Source organism: Saccoglossus kowalevskii, chromosome 17, assembly GCF_978046115.1.
Source record: "Saccoglossus kowalevskii chromosome 17, keSacKowa6.1, whole genome shotgun sequence".
Taxonomy (NCBI): Eukaryota; Metazoa; Hemichordata; class Enteropneusta; family Harrimaniidae; genus Saccoglossus; species Saccoglossus kowalevskii.
The window spans coordinates 23,400,825-23,425,440 of record NC_140657.1 but is presented as its reverse complement, the minus strand read 5'-3'; the positions used below and the strand labels follow the sequence as shown (position 1 = coordinate 23,425,440).

Here is a 24,616-nt window from a genome sequence, read left to right as displayed (position 1 = left end):
AAGAGACTTGCATTTAAATAATAATAACCTTCTGCGCAATTTTTATGTCGCGTATGAAATTGACTTTTTTTTTTTGATTACCGACGAATATCTGATAACACGGATGCACGACCTTTGGGGTAGTTATATGCAAACAAGTTACACTCAGATCACATCCAGCAATCATAGCGCTATTTAACAGCGAGGGTTGCGAAGCAGTGACTAAAATACAGACACGCCGTGATCATAAACTGAACTAAGCGAGGATGGTGACAGCAACAACGTGTTATCTCTGGTGTGTTCGTACATTGCTGGTGTCATTCGTCGTGGAAGAATCGATGGCTGTCCACTTGACCATGGGCTTAATCGTACCAACAGGGGAGGAATTCTTCCAATCGTTTGCTTGGGAAACTGGAGCGAGTGGCGTTACGATCGCATTTGAGAAATTGGAAGCGGACGACTCGTTGTTGCCAGGTTATACGTTTAGGTAAGATTTGTCTATGTATTTGTTTGTATGTACAAAAAAATATGAAAATCTGTATCCAGCATGTATTTTGTTGTTGTCCATGGGCGTATAATTGTTAAATTCCCCGTAGAGTGTAAAATATTGTCGCACTGGATGTGTTTATATTTAATTTATCGAATGTCACACTGATGTTCTGCGAATGGACAATGATACCTCAGAACAAGAATTTTTATTCTGCATTCATAACAAGGCTATTATTTAATAATGGTAATTAATTAATAAAATGACCCAAAACGCAAATTAAAGCTAAGACCGGAACACACTTGACTTATCTCTATATGGCTCATTTGCTACCTCGACGATCAAGTTCCGTCAATGCTTCGGTGGTCGTTTTTTACTACGAATACAATGAGATCAGCGTCACGCGTTCCATACAAATAGTCTGTGATAAATTAGACAGATTTTCGTACCAGACTTTAATTGATCACTATACAATCTGGGACGAGAGACGGTAAAACAACTGTGCTAATCATTGTTATCCTATAATTATTTGTTTTCTACATATTTTTTACATACTGATGATACAATGTTGCTATCGTTTTTTTCTATCAAATGAATGTGTAAATTCTTTCTACAAATATATTTGTTGTTGTTTTACATGTAATTAATTTTATAACTCATTACACTATAGTTTGACTTTTTGTTCATATTTGTATCTGTTGATTTTTTTTAATGCATCTCCCAGCCCGCACCACGAGATTTTTAATATTCACCCCCTTTTTAAAATAAAGAGAAAACGGCGGCGATACGCGAGCATCCGGGAAGCGACAAAGGATTTGATGAGCACAAAACACTATTTGCGCCACAGTGTTTTTTGCATGCGATGTATGTATCACACCGGAACCACATCGAACAAAACACGCTGCAAAAAACCCTTCAGAAACTGTCTGTGGTCTCCATAAATAAATGCCTGGCAACACAGCTGTTTTAATTCAGATCGTTTCTGAATATGAAGATCGTTTCTGAACAAACGTACCCATAGAGTTGGCGACGTTTTGGCATTGTAAACATTAAGACAACACAATTCTATCAGTACAAAATGCCTGTTAGGCCCAGCAACAGTATCGTCATTTTTAATGAGAGGCAAAGAGTTCTAAATTGCAATATTAACGGGCCTACATTTGTATAAGTGAAGGTCATATATAAAATGACATGACGTCTTTGGCAAAACCATGCATCAACGTCATGTCACTGCTGCCACAACGCAGTGACTAAATTCAAATAAAAAAACATGAAATAAATAAATTTCCCGTATGACAGCTGTCTTTGCTAGCGCCGATGACGAACGAATTGCAAACCAGATTATACAAGTAACAATTCATTGGTGATTTTGGTTTTGGTGACGTACAGTTGCATCTATTAGTATTGTACCATGTAGCACTGTTCAACCGCACTTCCTGGCTCAATAGTATCAATATGTGACTACTAATTGCCCTATATCTGGTGTTCAACCGGAATTCTCTTTAAATCAGATCGGTAGACATTATATAATCAATACATGGACTATAAATCCCAAAAACATGCCATATGATTAGCGGAAACTGTCATGTTTTAAATGCGCTTATAAAATAAATTACTGCTTTAGTTATATTTTGAGTGTTATATTGCGACACAGTAAGTTGCTTCCAGGCAGTGAAAGCATCACACATTATCACGTTGTAAAAGAAAATTTGACTGGTCAGGTTGCCAGGCGCGACCAGTCCTTGAAACTGAAATGATCATACTGACAAACAATAATTAATAATTTAGATTTTTCTGGCGTAATACTTTTGCAGGTAATGTCATGAATTTGTTTTTGCGTATCTGTTAACCGACTTAATTAGCTGATTATTAGCTGAATTGCTGTGTTATGTCTGTCATCGTTTAGGCCTATTTGAAGTTTTGGACGGAACTTGGCTCAGTGATTTGGAACTAATTACCAGATAACCGCCGCTATTCAGACTACTCATTCTGACAGTTTATATTCATAGTTATTAATGTAGTGAACGATTAATCAAAAGATATGACGTATTCAGTACTTAGTGTGATTGGCTTTATGATTGAAGGTTACGCCCTAGAGTCTTTTTACTGTTTTGTAATTGGTTAGAGTTTTGAAAATGAATAAAGAGAGTTTGAGTTGGTCTTGGGGAGCACAGCACGATAGACGAGTCTGAGAGTCCGGTCCTGGAGAGACTTGGGGCGACCCTTGACGCAGTCTTGGGCTAGTCTTGGGTCAGCCTTGCGATAGTCTTGGGGATTTTTCCCCAGGGCGCTGTGTCTTATAGAGTGCTCGATTGACCGACTAAGACGGGAGCTGAAACGTATTTCGTTGTGTGTGTCTTATTTGACTGTAAAGCTTAAGTGACTTTCCCGATCCCGCACCTCAAGGGGACGAGATAATGAGACGAGACGAGTTTCCCCCTGACAAGTGTGGAGAACCCCGAAGAGAAGAGAATTCCCCCTGATAGTAACAACACGGGTATATGGATCCTTATGTATTTCTATGAAACAGTCGAAAGTTAGAATTGTCCAGTGTTGACCTTTGCGTGACTTGTCTGGTTGAAACACGATCCTGCTTCTCATAAAAACAAATCACCAACGCCCAGGGTAGCGAGAAAACCACGAGAATGATGAGAATGCGTTTATATAGTTCACTAAATCGTAGCTCCCGTTGCCTAGAGTTACATTTGAAACAAATGTGTAGAAACCGCGATCTAGGGCGTCTCTGTTTCAACGAATCACAGAAGGTCTTACTAAAAACAAAAGTATTGTGTTTACATATTGGCTAAGGGCATTGGTTCAAAAGTACGGTTCACGTCATCTACGATTTAAACGATATAAATGCTGCAATTATACTTAACATCAGGTGGGCCATTGGCAACTGAAATTATAAATTGTTATTTTAGGAAATGAGGTGAAATACTTATCCCATCTTCATGATTTTCAACATCCGCAAAATAAACCAAACCGCGGCGGACATGAACAATTTTTGTTGGAATATTCGTGTCGCGGAGCAGCCGCGGAATTGACTCACGGGTTTATTAATATTCAACAATAGGGTTAGCATAGTAGCAGTTCAAAAAACACTAATTCGAGACGAAAATCACCGTAGGGTATATATTTGATTAACCAATCAAACCGTCACATGCGTCATATACAGACAAAATACAATGTTAGTTTACTCGAAATTGTTACGAGAAATGCGTGACTAATTGGGCTCTTTAATGGACGACTATATTACCCCATAGACGAAGGCGAAATAGTATGTTCCTACACAATAACCAGCATAACCTAAATAAAAAATTAGTATACCAATGCTTACAGTTTGTCAGGAGTATTATATATTGGCATTGTTTGCAACTAATTAAACATGTGAAAAAACATATTAGAAATCAACATTTGCATTATATATTTTACTTACCAAACTGTTGTATTTGACACAATATTGTATTCAGCAAAGTTTCTCGGCCTAATAATAGCTGAAAGAGTTTAGCCGAGATATTTCATATTTGCCCGTTAACGAGGATAATAAGTTCTATTATGTACATTTTCTTTTTAACAATCTATTTCAATAGCGTTGTGAACAGCATAGTCAACACTTTCCTGTTTGCAAATTATATCAGTTTCACAATGGCGGTTTACAATATCACTAATCATTATAATCTGCATAAAGACAAAGATATTATTATGATTTTACCGAAAAAAACCGCACACGATCAAGATTTATTATAAATCCATTTGGCGAGATTCACCAGTGTTTCCTAAAGAACACAGTCATTACTAAAATGAACCACATTTTAACCCAGTAGACGATGCACACCACACATAAGAAACACACCAACTCATATCACCGTCATATTTTGTTACATGATAGTTAAACACGAATTCATTCATTATCGCTAAGATAAACGAAGGTTTGGGCTGATACATTCCCTCATACATCGTGAGAAATGCATACATATAACGTTAACCGATTCATTAAATATATTACGTCATCCATTATCCCATTGTACAAATTACATTACAATAAAAACAACACAGGATACCGCCTTCTTTTTGAATAAAAGAATAAATTGATAAAAAGTTATTCAAAATAAGTTCAAACAGATTGGTAATGTATCTGAAAGCTATATAAGAATGACACAAAATCAATAAAGTATTTTTTTTATTCTACAACGATTTAACTTCTAAAAAAGATATAGAGATACTCCAACAGCTGCTTGGAATTCCTGCGAAACCTTTGCCAGTGATGATTTCAAAAGGGTTTTCGGTCTATGCACTCTATCTGGCTAGAAACCGAATATTGAAATTCGACAGCTTCACAAGGAACAATGCTTTTAATATTTGAAATCTAGCCATTTCTCAATACAATCTGCAGTTACAACTCATACGTCGATGAAGTTTGCAGCCTAAAAATCTAAAACCTCAGCTAATGTTAACCTTCAACGATCCCTTGAGACACACTCCTTGGCTCATCAAGAAACCCTCCCCAGCTCATCGAGACATTCAAGATATATCTACTAGCTAAATTAATCTAGACTCCTCAACTCATTTCATTTCATCTTGACGTAATTAATGTAATCAACAGCAAGTCGCAGTGAATGTTTTCGTTTTGTTTTTGTATATCATCTTCTTTAGAATCGTTACTTCAATCTGGCAATGTTCTTGTTATTGAATCGGAACCCGGGTAGTCCCACATGACTTTGTTCATTGTAGATCAGCTGGGCGTCAACTCTGAAACACTTCCTCTTCCTATGCAATCATTCTAGAACCCATTACGCAGTGTTGTTGCACATTGTCTAGGGATACTATCAGGGGGTAAATTCTTCTCTCTGGGTTCTCCACACGTGTCAGGGGGGAATACGTTTCAACTCTCGTCTTAGACGGTCAATCGAGCACTCTATAAGACACAGCGCCCTGGGGAAAAATCCCCAAGTCTATCGCAAGGCTGACCCAAGACTCTTTTAGACTGCGTCAAGGCTCGCCCCAAGTCTCTCCAGGACTGCGTCTGTTCTGCTGTACTCCCCAAGACCAACTCAAACTCTCTTTATTCATTTTCAAAACTCTAACCAATTACAAAACATTAAAAAGACTCTAGGGCGCAACCTTCAATCATAAAGCCAATCACACTAAGTACTGAATACGTCATATCTTTTGATTAATCGTTCACTACATTAATAACTACGAATACCAAATGTCAGAATGAGTAGTCGGAATAGCGACGGTTATCTCGTAATTAGTTCCAAATCACTGAGCCAAGTTCCGTCCAAACCTTCAAATAGGCCTGAACGATGACAGACATAACACAGCAATTCGCTAATAATCAGCTAATTAAGTCGGTCAACAGATACACAAAAACAAATTCATGACACATCCCTTCACCCAAACTGAGATATGCCTCCTGGAACTACACGTTCACAAATCAAAGATACCGTCAGCCACTCATCGTCATAGGGTTAAATACAATACTAAGAAAAGGTATAAATCAAAAGTGTAAAACACACTAATTAAGTACAATGATTATAAAGTCTAAATACAATGGTTATAAAGTCACAAATATCAACGGTTATAAATCAAAAAAACAAGGGAAAGGCTACCAATCGACTCACTTTTCTCAAACAGTTCGCTTAGGTAACCTTTCGCTGCCCTGTCTCCGTTACTAAGGTTACAAACTCTACATCAAAAGGTCAAAACAATTAAGGCATGGAGGTGTAACCAAGCGATCAGCCAATCGCTGCAGTCGACAGCATGATCACGTGATTACCAGGGATGCGTCTCTCGGTTAAAGCATTGCAAGGCGGTAACTAATAAACATTGAATAAAAAGCTATTAATCAAACTCCTGTCATATACGCTTATAAACTTCAACTGAACTCAAAATTCGTTAATCTAAACACAAGTCATACGGCGTGGAAACAGAATGCAAAGACAAAGCTATCATAACACATTACTCCTCTGGCAAAAAGACGGGGAAAAGCAAAACGATAGAAACTATTAAGTCACATATAATCCTGTCAATCATGAACAAAAGCTTGCGTTATCAAACAATACGTATATAGGCGCACCAAACTCTCATCCCAAAAAGACATTAAAAAACGTTACAAAGGTGCTATCCACTCAAAAAGCGTCAGAAGTATTCCGGAAAACAACACATAAACAAAAACAACTCTTAAAACGTCGATATCTCTGTATTCGACAAATCTCAAAACTCTGAAAAACTCTTTGGGGCATTACTTCTCCCATCATATCCCTTACTCATAAACTCATTAAAACACCATAAAACTTCACAAAACTCAAAACACTGTGTTGCAAATACTTGTCCACTGAGGCGCGCTTAAATCGTTATAAAGGACCTCGCACGTCACTAAATATCATTTCAAAACTAAGATCTGGGCGCTTACATAACATACAATTCGACATCACAAAAAAAAAACGGTAAAAACAATAGAAAAAACCAGCAATACATTACATTACTGAGCAATAGTGTTGGGATTGTGAAAAAGAGTTCAACGTCCTTGAGTTACAGCGTCCGTTACAGTGTCCAATGAGTGGTTCTCTAAGCAATACACAGATAGCTAAAGTTCTAATTCAAAGTCTATATAGCGTCTTCTTCTTTCGTCGCGTTAGTCCGGGGTCGTTCTTTCATCTTCTTGTCTTTAATGTCGCTCAATTCTTAATTATACAGTCCTATCTGGTACTCATCCTTCGTAAGGGGTTCAGAAGTCTTCATCTCTTCAGCGTCGTACATCGGTGCCATACTGTTAACGGTGTTAGTCGTCAAGCGCGGTTTCCGAGTCGTCTCTGCCATGGAGCTGTTAGTTCGGTTCACAATAAAGACACACCTTCGCCATTCACTTTTCTTCACAGGATGTCAATGTGTGTTAAACACCTGCCCGGGATTTCCACTCACGTATCAGGGGGTAAATTCTTTTCTCTGGGTTCTCCACATGTGTCAGGGGGGAACCTCGTCTCGTCTCTCTATCGCGTCCCCTTGAGGTGCGGGATCGGGAAAGTCACTTATACTTTACAGTCAAATAAGACACACACAACGAAATACGTTTCAACTGTCGTCTTAGACGGTCAATCGAGCACTCTATAAGACACAGCGCCCTGGGGAAAAATCCTCAAGACTATCGCAAGGCTGACCCAAGACTAGCCCAAGACTGCGTCAAGGCTCGCCCCAAGTTTCTCCAGAACTGCGTCTGTTCTGCTGTACTCCCCATGACCAACTCAAACTCTCTTTATTCATTTTCAAAACTCTAACCAATTACAAAACAGTAAAAAGACTCTAGGGCGTAATCTTCAATCATAAAGCCAATCACACTAAGTACTGAATACGTCATATCTTTTGATTAATCGTTCACTACATTAATAACTACGAATACCAACTGTCAGAATGAGTAGTCGGAATAGCGACGGTTATCTCGTAATTAGTTCCAAATCACTGAGCCAAGTTCCGTCCAAAACTTCAAATAGGCCTGAACGATGATAGACATAACACAGCAATTCGCTAATAATCAGCTAATTAAGTCGGTCAACAGATACGCAAAAACAAATTCATGACAATACAGTGGACTTCCTACTGTGTTCCATCTCAGCTCACTAGCACTGTGTCACATGGCAGTTCTTTAGTCTTCCTGTCGTATCTAGTCATACTTAAATATTGTTTGAGTATATATGTTGTTGCCATGCTTTTATTTTAACGAGTGGATCTCAATTAAACCCAGTATATCACGAGCATGCATTATTCACTGTGAACTCCAGACAATAATAACACGTACCAGATAAATCCCGTTGTCATTCTCAGTGGCTTGTCGAGACAGTCTCACGATGGACTTCAATTATACAACAGTTATATTTACTACAAGGAACACACACGTACCAACCATACTTATACCAAACCTTTTAAAACACACGTGCTGTTAAAATACAGGAAGTCATTGTGACGTACTCGTAAATGTTTTGCATATACTGTGTCATTCCCGCTGTATTTCATACATAACCCTGGACTTAGTCCTGAAATGTTCTACTTTTTGGGCTAAAGTTATCGTACACTACACGTTGATGTTTTCAATCTCTAGTAGTCAATAAACATTTAAAGGTTATTTAAAAATCCAAGCAACAATACTCAACTATAATCCAAACAATCAATGTCAAAAGGCAATATTAACAAATCCGAGAACACACAGGGGACACACAAACAAAACAAACAACACACTGTCAAATCGGTGAGAGAGATACATGGACCTCAATGCACAAACCAAGAGGTGATGTCAGGTGTTTCGAAAAGAGTGAGCACATCCTGCTCCACATGTGGCACCCGCCATATATCTCTCACAATCGTGAATTTTTAGGTCATCCACGTGCAAGACAATTGACATCCAGCGCTTCTATTACCATCTGTTTCATCGAAACATGATACTTGTCCACCAGCTGATGATACTTGCCATAGAACTTTTTAAATGACAAGATCAGTCTTTCTCTTATAAACCCTTGACTTAATACTTTAAAACAGAGAAGACGATGTCGTTGTAAAAAAACAGAATACATACTACATGCTCTGCCATAACGGATAAGCTAAGATATGTAAACGCCATAAGCGGGGGGAAACGGGTATATTTCTGTTAAGGTTTGGAAAATTGATGATAGTGAAATTGAAATCATCTCTTTTGTCATAAAGTCTGGTAGAAAGATGACCATTGTTGTCAAATTCGAGGTAAATGTCAAGGTATGAGACAGAGGAAGCTGATTCTGTAGTTTCTTTAATGTCTAGTTATGTGGGATATATCAATGGGAGCGAATCACAAAGTTAGGATTGTTGACGGAAAGAACATCATCAATATATCTAAATGTAAAATTAAAAGATTTAGCTTCTTTAATTTTTTATTCCTAACAAGTTTCTAAAGAAACTCGGTCTCATACGAGAATAAAAACAAGTCGGCCAGCAAGGGAGCACAGTTGGTTTCCATTGGAATACCGATAATTTGTTGAAATATATGTCCTCCAAACTTAACAAATATATTATCTATCACAAATTCAAGCATGAGGACAATGTCTTCTTCACTGTAAAAAGTGGTGGCATTAGTTTCATTCTTGACGAAATAAGTGGAGTTGTAGTTTAGAATAATATATTTATATCGCCGAGAACCATTCTTATGAAAAAATGCTTGATGAACAATATCTATCAATCGTGATTTAAATTTACCATGTGGTATTGTAGTATATAACGTGGAAAAGTCGAATGTTTTAATAGACTTTATTTCAGAGAAAGATCTAGATCTGAGTTGTTTTTTTAAAGAAGGCACTGATCGGTGTGATTCCAAATTACCAATATAGACACACTACACGCGTGGATTTAGGGGGAGGCGCACCAGGCGCCCCCTTTCAGCCCGCGAAAAAATGGACAAATCAATTGACAAACCCAGCCCACGTCATTAGGAGCGCCCCTTACCGAAATTCTGGATCCGCCAGTGTACTACTCAGAATTTACACCACATAGACACGTTACGAATACGTTACAGAATTTAAACACACTACGCAGACTTTACAACACGTAGGCACACTACGCAGATTTCACAGCATGTAGACATACTACATGGACTCCACACCACATATGAACACTACCTAGACTTCGCACTACGCAGCCTTGCGATCATAAGAACATTCTGTAATGAAAACATTACGCGAAAGCATCGTCGCCGCTTCGCCGAATTAAACATTTCAAGGCAATTGGTAAACACAAACTAGGAAGCCATATATCATAATTATTTGATTTGATTCTGATTTAATTGGAGTATAATTTCTTCGCCAGAATTATCAAACTAAATATTTTGACTTGTGCCACAGTGACCGCATCAGTATGCCACATGAATGGAAAAGGAAAGGAAAAACATTGGGAATCTTTTATTCGTACGAATCATAATTTTTCACAAATTGGTAAATAACAAAGGCTACAATGAAGGCAAATTTCACATTAAGATATATCGAAATTTTAAATCAGCAATTTTAGGGATTATATGGTAATTATATGTTCAATTTAACATGACATTAGAGAACCAAATACTTCGATAATTCCGCCAATTACCACGTATCTCGATATAACTAAAACAGGATCAAATGAGGTTATTTCTAATGGCTGACTGTAAGCATCTATTCTGGCCATGCACGCGCACCAACTGCACCGAAAGTGTTGTCGACCGTTTTCCGTAGGTGCTGGCCATATGTGTATGCGATGCGCGCCAAGGGTGTCACTTCGTCGTTTCGTGTTCGTGCTGGCGCTTATGCACGCGCGTCAAGGTTGCTACATGGCCGTAACTTAACCCGATAGAGGAGACGTTTATCATGGGTGCTAATAGACTATTACTTGTTGTGTCTGCATCAACTGCGACTAACGTTTTGCGCAGTAATTAAAAAGCACTGCGACCGAAATTAAGCGTGGCGATAAATGGAGAAACACGCGTCTCTTGGGCATACATGCAAAGAACACGATATTTTGTCCTGGGTTATATCATATCATATCATATCATAATTATTGTTTAAAGCAATAGTTCATTCTTCCGAGATTTGGCCGACTGCTGGTCGTGAAATCATATTACTTGCACGCATTCCCAACAGTTTCCACGAAGGTGACTTTGCCGTTTTGGGGGTGCTGCCTATACATATTGCCACAGTATTTGTTCTGTGCTTTGATAAACCAGTTCCACATTTATTTACTAGTATTTATTTACTCGAGGGCATGGTAATGAGTTTTACTGTTTATCGTCTGAAACATTTACGCTATATTTCGCTAGGAGCACGTCATTACAATGTGTGCGTCAGTTTTTGTCTCACAGACTATTGTTGTTATCGAGTATAAAGCTGGATTTCAAAGCACAATGCTGGTTTTCGATAAAAGAAAAGGTACAGTAAGCCAAGATCTCCCGGGCGTAAGACGTGCTTTCTCTCCGAGATATGACAGAAATGTGCAGACTTAACGGTTGGTGGTCGTCACGACGCGATGGATCCGATAGGGGTATCATGCAACGCATACATCGCTTCAAAGACACTTACGAATAGGGACAGGCAATAGCACAAACATCAAAAGGTACACACTCATGTTATGTGCGATGTCCCGTAGTGTGACGTGTCCTTAATGTTATTGAGAACTGTGCTTGAGCGTCTAGGTAATACAGAAAGTCCCACAAAGTCTGTTGTATTACACTTTTATGTAACTCGCTTTTAAAAAAAAATGTACTACTGTATATCATATACGTTTATAATATACAAGCTCAGGTACCATATACTATGACGTAGACTTATATTTGCAGATATCGTATCAGGCCCGTAGCCGGCACTTTTTATTACGCGTTTGAAAACAATAATATATTTGATTGGAAACGTCCACATTTTTTAATTTTAAAAGCCAATTATTTGGCATCTTAGAGCTCGATTACAAACAATTTTATGTTCTCAGTTTTATATTCAATTTGCTTATTTGTGTGACGTTTTTAAGTTATTACACGTAACATCTTTTAAATATTTTACCATTTTAGAGAAGGGGTTCCTGAACCATTCCAAATCCACAGAAAAACACGCATACCCTAGATACATTACTGCAAATTGTCCCACACCAAAACTGACAAGATTTGACATAACATTGTCTAAACATTTTAAGGTAGAATGCCACTCACGAATTATGTTAGCGCACATAGAAATGACACTATTTCGTGTCTAAATCTGTCTACATTTATTCGTTTTAGTAGTAGTAGTCAACATTATGTGATTTTCAATTTACTGTAAATCTGTTTTTGTTGGAGGAGAACTTTATCTTAGCAGCGGTCTCCAACACATTTTTCAAGAACTCACTAAAAATATTGTCAATTTGTTTATATCTTCAGACCTATAAGGTAACGTGTAAGACACTATATATTTTTTATATTGTTTTCACCATATGTCACAGATAATATTTTTTAGATATATCCTTGCCATAAAAAACAATGGCAATATGCCCTAAACACACAAAAAATGCTAGCTTCACTATATTAAATTGATCGATTTTCTGAGTATGGTGACCCCAAATGTTTATTTCATATTCGTCATCCTTGTGATATATATGTAAAAATAAAGAAATTACAATATTTTATGTTTGTGTAGCATTCTACTTATAACGCGGACTTTTGCATACCACAAAATATATTATACAAGTTATGCCATACATCACAATACACTGATCCATCCTCTTTGGATGTAACTTTGAAAAAAATATTCGCAAAACGATCAATATCGATTTCTCGATGAATGTGGAGAAAAGCCAGACATATCAATATCTCTTGTCCCATGCATTTGATATTATGTATTCAACCTTCTCATTGCAGAGAAACTGCGCTCACGCTCACAGCTTGTCATAGGAATGGTCGCAGCTATTTGTAGTAAAATAAATATGTTGGAAAAGTATGATTCAATGCATACTTTCAGTGCTGAAGCAACACACTGGAGTAAATTGTTGGCACTGAATTTGGGCTGCAAGTGCCTATATAACCTATGCAAATTGTGATTTAACAATTCTGCAAATCTTCGGCATATTAAGTTTCAATGATCTGTCCAAACCGTAAATGTACACTTTTATCAAATAACACAGCCCGTACTAATACAATAAGTTGACGACATTTGGCTGATAAACCTGGAAAGAAATAGTGTATTTACCCTCATTAACTTGAAGAATTCAAAACTAATGAATCAAACTAGGAAAGTACCATCAAATTGAAACAGATGCAGTGATTGGACATTTTCTACTCTGCATATCCTTAAATCAAATAATATACGTTAGACTTATTACTTTGTGTGCCTGTGAACTGTTCGTTCAGGTAACTGCATAGGTGGTCAAGAAAAATAATAGCTATAAAATTCAGTCTGTTATATTTTCAAGTAATCTTGCTGGTGTATTTGAGTGTATTTGCCACACGTGTGTTTGTAGGTGTGACACTAATTTTGTCAGCAATATGGACAGCCTCATATCGTACGTCTGTTCGACCTATGTCAGTATAGAAACAAACGTATAAATAAAAGTCGACGGGTGATTGACGAGTGCAATACTTGTGTTTCACAGTGTTAGGCTGTGATGAAAAAATTACGGTATCGATCAACTCTGTTCAATCCCCACACTGTACTAACTGAACAAACACTCGTACAAAACAAACAGACGCTTTCAAGGCTACCACACAACACTATCGTTACATTATTGTTTGTAAATGTTGTAATAAATATTTGACATCAGCTACTTTAACGTAACCTTCATTACATCATTGCCGAATCGCCGAATAAAATCTTGACTATTTATATCAACTTTTTTGACTGGTGGCTGCTCAGCCTCTCCGCTTAGTACCAGCTAATCAATTTAAACGATGGTAATTATTCAAATTATTATTATTTGTGTTTATATGTACTAATCTACGATCATAATTGTAATTGTATTTGGGGGGGGGGGACTACGTTCTTGCCTATTATCGTTTACTTACATCGAGTCACAAAGAGTTGTTCCAGCAACTGTTAATTCATTTAACTCTTGACGCAGGAAATTAAACAAGAAGGAAGATGGAATAATTACATGTAAGGCTGCAAAAGTGATACTTTTCCAGTGATTCCGTAGGATCGTTATTACAGATAGAATTGGTTGTTATCACAAATAAGCTTGCTTGTTATTACAAATACGGTTGATCGTTAGTACAAGTGGGATTGATCGTTATTACAAATAAGGTTGGTATTACAAATAGGGTGATCGTTTGTTACTGTTTGTTTTTATAAGACTTGCCGTTATGATGTTCAGCTGTGTTTTATATTTGTATACATTGATTGAGACTGAACTAATGTGTGTGAATATTACAACCTATAATGATCATTAGTTTATTTTGTTCAATAAAACTTAAATACCGAGTCTGTGTCTTCAAGTTCTTTATTGTGATATTTTGAAATTGTACATAATTCGCATATTTAGGAATTTTCTAAACTTCGTGTTTGTAAACCGCTCCCTCCTTATACAGCGGAAATCGATTCAGCACGGCAGTTCAATGTGGGCAGCGTGCAACATTTTTGTTTGTTTGGTGATCTGTCGTCGAACGGATTGCATTGGCGATTGTTTATCAACATCGGTGACGATTATTGTAGTTTCTTACGTTTAAAGTAATCAACGTCAGCCATGTTTATAATAATTCATCGGCTAGATTGTGTCAGTATGTATTATGTCTAGACAGTACTTTTTGTTTTTTTGTTTTTTTTGTTTTGTTTTTTTTATATACTTTTTATTAGGCGCTTCATTGATACATTACATTGTTATGAAATTACATTGTTGTTCTTTCCTGTATTCTATTATACATATATAGTAGTACCTCTTTTTATCTTACATATTGGTAAATTCTTTTACAGTAAGATAGGAAGCCAACGAAATGTGGCTTCATTTCCTTCATTTTACAAAAGTATACATGTTTTCTTACCAACAGAGATAAAAAGTTTACAATCAAAGTATCATCTGGGTTAGATATAATCATACACAATCTACTTGGTGGTGACTTTAATTTAAGTGGTTCCCCCCACCAAAAGAGGATTTCACTCCAGAGAGATATAACATATTGACATTCATAAAACAAATGTTCATAGCTTTCGACTTCCCCGTCACAGAATGTACACTGTGGGCTGACATACTTCTGAGGGTTTATTTTGTGTAATTTTTGGTTTGTATATAAAATATTATGAAGGAGCTTGAACTGGAATTCTCTCATTTTGCTTTCAGTTGTCATTTTCATCATAAGTTTATATCTTTTTCCCCATTCCATGCACCCCTCCCTCAATTCCATTTGTAGTTTGTTTTGGCTTGTAGGAATAACAAATGACCTTTCACATAACTCATTTTTGATAGCTTTCTTAGTTAAGGTTTCCAGATCCATAGGAATTCCTGTAATTTTGAAATAAGTAGATTCCAGATCTGCTTCTCCATACTTTAGATCCCCAGGAATAGCTGATGCTAAACCTAGCCATCTTAATTTATGTATTAGGGTAAATTCCTCCTGTGCTATTGACTGCCACGGTATCAAACCATTTGCGTCAAAAAGATCAGATACTTTCATTATTCCATTTCGGACGAAGTCCTCCATATATACCGATTTTCCCCCAATCAGTATTTTTTCATTATTCCATATGATTTGATCTTTACCCTGTTTATAAACTTTAATTTCTTGTGCCCATATATCTAAGGTCTCTGTGACAAATTCACTCAGTTTCACCGGCAAAACCTTAGTATTATAATTGCACCTGAAGATCATTTCCCCTCCCACTGGTTCAAGCTGCTTGTCTAGAAAGAGTTTCCAGGGATGGTTAAAGTCCGGATCTAAGTAATGTTTGATCCAAAGGATCCTTTGTTGTTTTTTCATGATATACAGGTTCGGCATAGCCAGACCTCCCTGGCCCACGCCTCCCATCATTGTACTTCTAGCTATTTTGTCTTTGCCTTCCCACAGGAATTCATACATAATTTTATGCACTTCCTGAATAGTCTGTTTTTTCAGGGTAATTGAATTTAGAATATACGAGAATTGTGATATTCCAAATGTTTTTATAATCAGAACTTTTCCAAATAAGGACAGTTTTCTTCGTTTCCAAGAATTGAAGATCATTTTCATGTTACTCACTGCCTTATTGACATCTCTTGCATAATTATCCCTTTTATCATACGAAAAATGAATTCCCACTATTTTGATGGGAGACGTGGGCCACTTCACCCCGAACATGCTTTCCTTTTTATTTCTCCATTTTCCTAACCAAGCTCCCTCTGATTTTTCTTTATTTATTTTCAGCCCTGAACAAGATCTAAATATATTAAGCAAGGCAAACAGTGCGCCAGCGGATTCCACATTTGATACAAAACACGTCATATCATCAGCAAATGCTGCAGCTCTAATTTCGGTTTCCCGTATTTTAATTCCGGATATATCATGGCTTTTTTTTATTGCTAGCAATAAAGGTTCTAAAGCTAACACAAATAACATTGGAGACAAGGGATCACCTTGTCTCACTCCCCTTCTCAATTCAAAATAGCCTGTACTGAACCATTGTTCATTACGCACCCTTTAATATTACTGTACAGTGTAGTTATCCACTTATAGAATGTTGGCCCAAAATTAAATTGTTCAATAACTCTGAAAAGATACACCCAATTTACCGTGTCAAACGCTTTTTCAAAGTCTATTGCCAGTAGGATACTTCCCAGATTGGCTTCCCTTGTATAATGGTATATCTCATCTATCAATCTTACATAATCATTTATATTACGTCCTTTAACAAAGGCCGCCTGTGCAGGACCTATTAACTGGGGTATTACTTGTTCAAGACGTTTCGCAAGACACTTGGAGGCCATTTTGATGTCTACGTTCATTAGGGAAATGGGGCGCCAGTTCTTCAGATATAATTTATCCCGACCAGACTTTTCAATTAGGGTTATCATACTTTGTTTTTGGGACTCTGAGAATTCACCCTTGTCAAACGCATAGTTAAGTGAATCAACAACTAGCTTCCCTACCATAGGCCAGAAAGCCTTATAAAATTCAACCGTCAACCCGTCATTCCCGGGACTTTTATTTTCCTTCATTTGTGGTAAAATATTAAATACCTCTCCTGTCCCCAATTTTCCTTCACATATATCTTGTGACCGATCAGACAGCCTAGGAATATCCAGATTTTGCAGAAACCTTTCAATTTCCTGTCTATTAAGATTTTCTTGTCTGCACAAATTTGTATAAAATGATTTAATTTCTTTCAAAATGTCCTGTTCTTGGCTAATCTCTGTAAATTCACTTGTTCTCAGCTGTTTAATAGTAGATCTTTTCTTGTTTGCTCTCTCCAGGCTCAAAAAATACTTGTTGTTTTTCTCACCTTTCTCATACTATATCGCTCTAGAGCGTATGATTGAGCCTTCTGTTATAACATTATAGAGTTCTTCTAATTCTCTAGTTAAATCTTCAAGGATTGAATAATTTTCCATATTAGGATTAACCGAACAGCTGACCTGTGCTGCCCTTATTTTATTTTCTAATTGCTTTAAATTTTCTTTATTTTCTTTGGACTTTTTCTTACTGTATTCAATTGTAAAATTTCTAATTTTATATTTAATCATATCCCATAACAATCTTTTATCCTCTATCTCTTTCATTTCCTCTGTCCATTCATTTATTTTATCTTTTAATATATTATTATACTTCTCATCTCTTGTTAAAGCTGAATTAAATCTCCAGTAGGCAGGCCCACGTTTCTGAGTTTTATCATCGATACTTAATACTATTGCTGAGTGGTCCGAGGCTATTCCTGGTATTATTTCTATTTTCTTTGTTACATTTTGTAAAACATCCGATATTATGAAATAGTCTAATCTACTCTGTTGTATGAAAGGATGCCTGCGTCGCCAGGTGAAATGTTTTTTATTCTGGTTTCTGACCCTCCATATATCTATCAAATTAAACTGGTCTAAGACATCATTAAATATTTTAATGGAGTGCTTCCAAGGTCTTGCATCACTGCCCGATCGATCTAACATGTTGTTTACTGTGAAATTTAAGTCCCCTCCCCATATAACTGCACAGTCTGGGTTTATATTTAAATCCACAAGTCTATCCCTCAAATTTCCTAAGAATTGTTTATGTTCCGATTCTCTGTTTGGTGCATAAGTATTCATTAAGATTAAAGGCGATCCATTGATCTTGCATTCAACAACAAGAAGTCTACCCTCATTATCTTGTACAATATTTAAAGCCTCCAAAGCTAAATTTCGGTCAATAATCATTACCCCCTTACTGTTATTAGAGCCATGTGAATACCAGATTTTGCCCCTAAATTGAGCTGACCAAAATTGTTCATCCGCTGGCACACTGTGTATTTCCTGCAAGAAAACCACATCCACTTTTTTTGCTTTTATCCAATTAGATATCTTTTTTCTCTTTTTAAAATCTCTCATCCCTCTCGTATTAAGTGATAGAATTGATAACTGTAAGTCCATACATAATATTTTGGCTTTTACAGGAATTTCCTAAGAATAGTAGCACCCATTTTTCGTGAACACAAAACACTAACAAACATACTAACAAAAGAAACGGTAAAAACAACATAGACATAATCTAAGATATTTAAGGCAAGATACTGCGCTATTGGACGGCTCGGTAACCTCATTATTTTAATCCTTATTCTCTCCGCCTTTAACTCAGATAGTACCACTTCATATATAGCACCAAGGAATTAGCATACAAGATAATAAAATAATTTCCAAAAAACCTTATAGAACTGTTCAACACTGTGATAGCTGATAAAACTTACAAAGTTCTTAGGCTTTTCTTCTTCTTTCCTTTCTCGTGGTCTTTCATTCCTCTAGATCTTTCACCATAATCGCTTTCATTTTTCCTTCTACTTCTATCATGCACGTAGCTGGAACCCTCCATGAGATATAACTCTTTTTATTTGGATTCTCCTTCTGGTAGTCTTTACGAAATTTAATCAATCTTTTCCTATCTTGGATAATTTTTTGACTCACGTCATCTGTTATGAAGATGTCCTTTCCTTCGAACTTGTTGTTCTTAAGTGTGCCTGGAGCTGCAAATAATATTGATCTTGATACACTTGCGTCAACAAATGCTACTGTTATGCGTCTTGGCTTACCAGACCGCAACGGAAACGAAGGCACTCTATGAGCTCTTTGAATGGCCACGTGGTTTTCGACACCTCTGACCTTCATATGATTCAAGACGAATTTCTTTATAAATTCTGAACACGATTTCTCGTGTTTTTCTGCTCCTTCTGGGAAGTTATGGAAGTTTAAGTTCATTCGTCGCGATCTGTTTTCCAAATCGTCGTTCTTGTTTTCTGAATCACTCAGTCTGGTTTCCATTTCCCGGACTTTTAATTTCAGTTTGTCCACCATCTTGTCACGTGTCTCCCCGCTGCGGTCTCTTTTTTCGATATCCTCTACCCATTCGTAGATATGATTTAATGATTCTTCTAATTCCGAGACTTTATGTTTTGTCTCCTCAATCTGCCGATTCATAGGTTCAATCTTGTCTACTGCCTCCCTTATCGAGAAAAGCAATCTCAACATCATTTCCGACCGATCTTTACTGGATAACTTCATTGCCTTTTGGAGGTCGCCATCTTGTATTATTTGATTCTGGCCTTCCGCACTTTCACTGGATGCCGATAGCATTTCGTCCACTTTCGTCCTGTCCTGTTTCTCGGCTCCCTTTGCTCCATCTGCTTTCATGCCAACCCTCGGTGACATATTACTTCCGTATTTTCCTCTCGGCGGGTTAAATTTCTTCTGTTTTTTTGAGCCGCCCGGTTCCGATGTTACTTTAGTTGACGCATGCGCAGAACCGTTCGTCTAGACAGTACTTTGTTTTGACTCATTAATTTAAACTTGGAAATCCAAGTGGTGAGTAAAATAACAAAATGTATTCAGATTAAGTTCGATGCAAACAATCCGTATCCTTAGGGGGTCTGGTAATCAAGGTTTGAATACCATCATACATATTTTGCACGAAATGTTGGCACTACGCATGCTCACACACGTGCCCCAGAAGCGGTAGCCAATCGGATCCCTTCAAATCCTTTCTATCTAAAGACACCCAATGATTAATCATTATACATGCGCATTAGATTTAAATAATTACATCTTGAACAGGTCAAATCATGAAATTTTATTTATCACAGTTCACAAAGAAGAAGTATTTTTTTCTTTTGATTCTCATAAAAACAAAATAAGCACTTAGTTTTAATAAGACTTATTGCCAAATCACTTTCACCACTGAATTAATTGGTCGAGTAGGTATTAGAAAGCACATTGGTTGTATGGTATCCATGAGAGTAATGATATTGTTTTTATCATGGTAGTATAATTTACATCTCAAATGAAAACTTCCCGATTTTGGTGATAGTGTTTACGTTTTTCTGTTTAAAACAACCACTTCGATAAAACCTTTGCGCACACTGAATAAGACAAATAAATTACAGAAAACAATCATAGTTTTTGTCTTCCAATAAAAAGGTTGCGACATAAATGTCAAGGAGGTACGATTACGTTATATATATTCGACATAGTAACCATAACGAACTGATTCCAACACAGATTAAAATGAGCTGCAACGTATGTTTTCACGGAAGAGAATAGTAGAAGAACAAGTGTTGTGAAGTCGAATGGGTTTTCAGGCATTATTGCAAAGCTAGCATGGCGATATTTCAGCAAATGTCGGCGTATTCATGGAATGCCGTGGTGAAAATGAGTAACTACGTGCTCATAAAAAAATATCCAAACTGCTTCTATCAATATCACGCGTTTTCCCCAGTATTTGACGCCAACAAGTCACGGTATCGTCCGATCACATACATTATTTAAATACAGTGATGAGTATTCATACATTCACGCGCACACACTAACTAATAAATCATTAAATTGTCACGCTCGTTTTCTTTTTCACCGGCTTCTGTGATTGGACAAACACAACACGTGTCGGAGGTGTTCTGAACAATTATGTGTTACATATTGCGGCAGTTTGGTTTGAAAATCACGCATGTCACGATTCTCTTAAGTTTATCATGTCCTTCAAGAGGTGAAGATGAAAATGTTAACATATATGTATATTGTTTATTTATTCACTCATCTGTCTATTTAGATGGAGCATGGAAGGTACTAACGGGGAGTACCTTCCGTTAGTACCTTCCATGGGTGGAGATCTGTTTGAAGGGAGGGGATTGGAGGGGAGGGGTTAAAGTATAATGTGATATCGTAGAAATAACCAACATATACAAATCGAAAGTCAGATGGTCATCCTCACAATTCAAATAGCAAATTGTCCAATAGCACAAAACGATAGATATTTAGCAAACTGCAATAGACTGATTAATGATGGACAGGATATATGTTCAATGGAACAAATGAGAGGTATTGTAATTCACGATGTGTGGTGAGCCCATCTTAAACCTATCATTATAGTCAGAAATGTCCGCGATAAGAGCGAATTAGAAAATATTCGTTAATGGGAAAATATAGTCTAACGATAGGTGGGTCCTTAAACAGGCTCTCCAGCAAATAAAAACACAATGTGATCGATGGTTTTCATATAACGACAATACGCTAAGCAATGATGCCAAATTTTGCATGAAATAAAAAACAAACAAACTAATGTACACGTGCACTGATTGTTATTGTACGCACCAGACCAATCAGTGCACGTGGGTACTGTAAACGCATTAATTATTAATTGCTTTTGAATATTCATTTTTTTCGTTTATAAGTATAATTCGCTAAATTAAATCGGGGTAAACATTTAAAATAACAATAGAACTCATTGTTTTCCTACTAAATCCGTGAACGTAAAACCCAGTAAAATTGCTCGAAGCATCAGAATTGTGAAATTAAATGCAAGTGAATGGTTTTACTGTATTAGAGAATTTCCCTGGCAACCACCACGGGTGAAAATAAAGAACGAAATCGATCAGAAAACTGTACTTTGACTCGTTGTTTAGAATATCCCAAATAGTGTAACAAGACTACCCCTACACATATATAAATTTGGTTGTTCAGGATTACTTCAAAGTTGAGTTTGAGCTGTTTTATCGACTTTCGCTGTTTTCACCTGTGCAGCTCTTCAAGCGGCGTACCACAGCAGCTTGCGCAGAGCCCATAGAAATACATGGTATAGTATTTCAAGTTGAGCAATCTGATTATAATCAGATCTTTTTGTTCATAGTTTTTAGTCAAATTTTCTTAATTCTATTATTTATTTTACTAACTGCGAACGCTCAAAAATCAGAAGATCTTCGTGAGATCTTAAAACAACCAGATTAATCAACCAATCAGAGAAGGCGTTGTATACAATGATTGCGCAAGCGTTAAAGTCCAACCATGGCTGTATATCAAGCCTTCTCTGATCGGTTATTAAGGTGGCGAGTGTTGAACGAGATCTTCCTTAGGAGATCCTTCACATCTTCGGGCTTTCCCTATCAGAAAAAAATATATATATCACACCCTCCCAAAAAATGATAATTGAAATAAAAAAAAAATGTAAAAAATTCCAATTAGATCTGAATTAGATAGATTTTAATCACATTAGGTGGTGCACGTCCCGGCAACATAGTTTTGTGGCAAAGCTCTGCCTAATAATATATCTGATTAATTAACATACTATATTATTTCATTGGCAGTGTGGTGTGGGTACTTGCTAATTGCAATCCACGAATTGGTACAGGCATGGTTGTAGATCTAAGGTACATTGAGAACGTCGACTTCTTCGTTGGAGCGCCCTGTTCCTTAGGTAAGCCCGTGCACACATACTGCGCACGCGTATTATGTGAAGCGCATTGCATATAAATCTGTCTAGGATAGCGCAGTGCGTCGTGGTGCGTAATGCTGTGCGTATTCATCGATTGACACATTTGCGCTGGGGAATTCCCACTATGACGTCACTCGAAGGGGTTTCCCCACTGCTAAAAGATCCCTGTATGAAAAGTATAACCTATATGTATATATTTATCACTGACTGGAACAGAACACTATATGTGTATTAAGTCAACTGTACTAGGAAAGTACGGAGCATATACCATTTGGTACATATTTATTTATCCCATAAATCGATGGTACGAACAGAACCTGTCATCTACTACGATTGAACGAATTTCGGACCTGCGAATGCGCACAACGCATTGCGCAACACCTCCAGGCTTTGCATAAAACGTGTCAGGCATTGCACAAGACGCGCCACGTATCACGCTTTGCGCTATACGTGCACACGAGATCGTAGCTTTATACCTAATATTCTTGCCGGGAGCCGCGTAGAGCTCAAGATGTAACGTGATAGTATTACGAACGAGTTTTTTCATGATTGAATAAACTCATACATGTCTACGTGTCCCGATTATATTTCCTGAAGATATACACTCAGGTGAAAAGTCAATCTTTTGCTTTTAAAATACTTATATTCCTCAATCGTTTCCACATCTGGAAGTGAGTGGTGACGCATAATAATCAACGTTTGTGAATATTTTACAATCCCTTGAGAAAACCTGAAGCAAAACCCAGTTTAGGTCGCAGCAAATCGTACCATTTCCTAAAGAATAGACCGATTCGGATTTTATGGATTTACTCCGAGCACGCATCGTTGTACAGTTCGATCACTGTTGTACCAGTAGTGTATTACTAGAGTGAGGTTTGAGGGTACGACTTCTGAAAGCATCGAATTGGACAATCCTGTATACAACAGACATTAAAAAATATTTTTTTTTTCGCCTGCAACATGGTAATACAATCCATCGGAAACAAGGTTCTGAAAAAAAGTCATATAGGTAAAAATGACGACCGAGATTCTGTCATCACTTTGTAAATGCAAATTATATAATTAGTTTTAATTTACTATATGTTCACTTGTGGCAGAGCCGTTAAATATATTTTAGGAGTATATTAGGAGTATAATGTATACATTATTTTAACTAACGTATTTGAAAGACGCAGATTACGCGTGAATTATATGTAATTATAAACAAAACCCTAATTTAATTGCAAAATGCGTCAAAAATTATCCCAAAACACAGAAATGATTCCACACTACTGAAGTACAAGGCGAGAACGTGCGTGGAGCGTTGGTCGTCTGTGTCTAATTTAACGACCCAATACATTGACGACAATGTAAAGATGAATTTGTTTTTTCTCAATCACTGTCCGAGCATGCTTTGTGTCATTGAAAATGTGATATTGACATTATTAAATGGCCTTATATCGCATGGAATTTGCGTGATACATGTGGTGAAAATAGGTATTATTGGTATTTGACTATGTAATTACGACATTTATACAAATCCCAATTGTCGATTTATAATTACAGTTGCAATTCCGACTGGACATCTCGCTTCTTATTGGAATCTCCCGTTTGTTGCATGGGTGTCACGTGACCCGAAGTTAGCCGACAAGGAGGAGTTTACAACTTCAGCCCGAATTATGGGCCCATTAAACAAAGTCAGCAAACTATGTGCGCAGGTAGGTGTGTTGTACGGACTGTAAGTAGCACGTGTAAGTAACACGTAGTTGCAATGTAATTTTAGTGAAATCACATTTCAACATTACCCCCATGTCTCATTTCAA

At 37.0% G+C, this 24,616-nt stretch overlaps 1 protein-coding gene across 1 annotated transcript in view; it reads left to right on the top strand.

The window, feature by feature from the left end:
- Nucleotides 1–249: 249 nt before the first annotated feature.
- LOC100374431 (atrial natriuretic peptide receptor 1-like) overlaps nucleotides 250–24,616 on the top strand; it is a 64,609-nt gene continuing 40,242 nt past the window's right edge. The window contains exons 1-3 of the mRNA XM_078011558.2: nucleotides 250–466; nucleotides 22,687–22,796; nucleotides 24,360–24,511. Coding sequence (XP_077867684.1) covers nucleotides 318–466; nucleotides 22,687–22,796; nucleotides 24,360–24,511 — 411 coding nt within the window. The 5' untranslated portion in view covers nucleotides 250–317. The remainder of the gene's footprint in view (nucleotides 467–22,686; nucleotides 22,797–24,359; nucleotides 24,512–24,616) is intronic.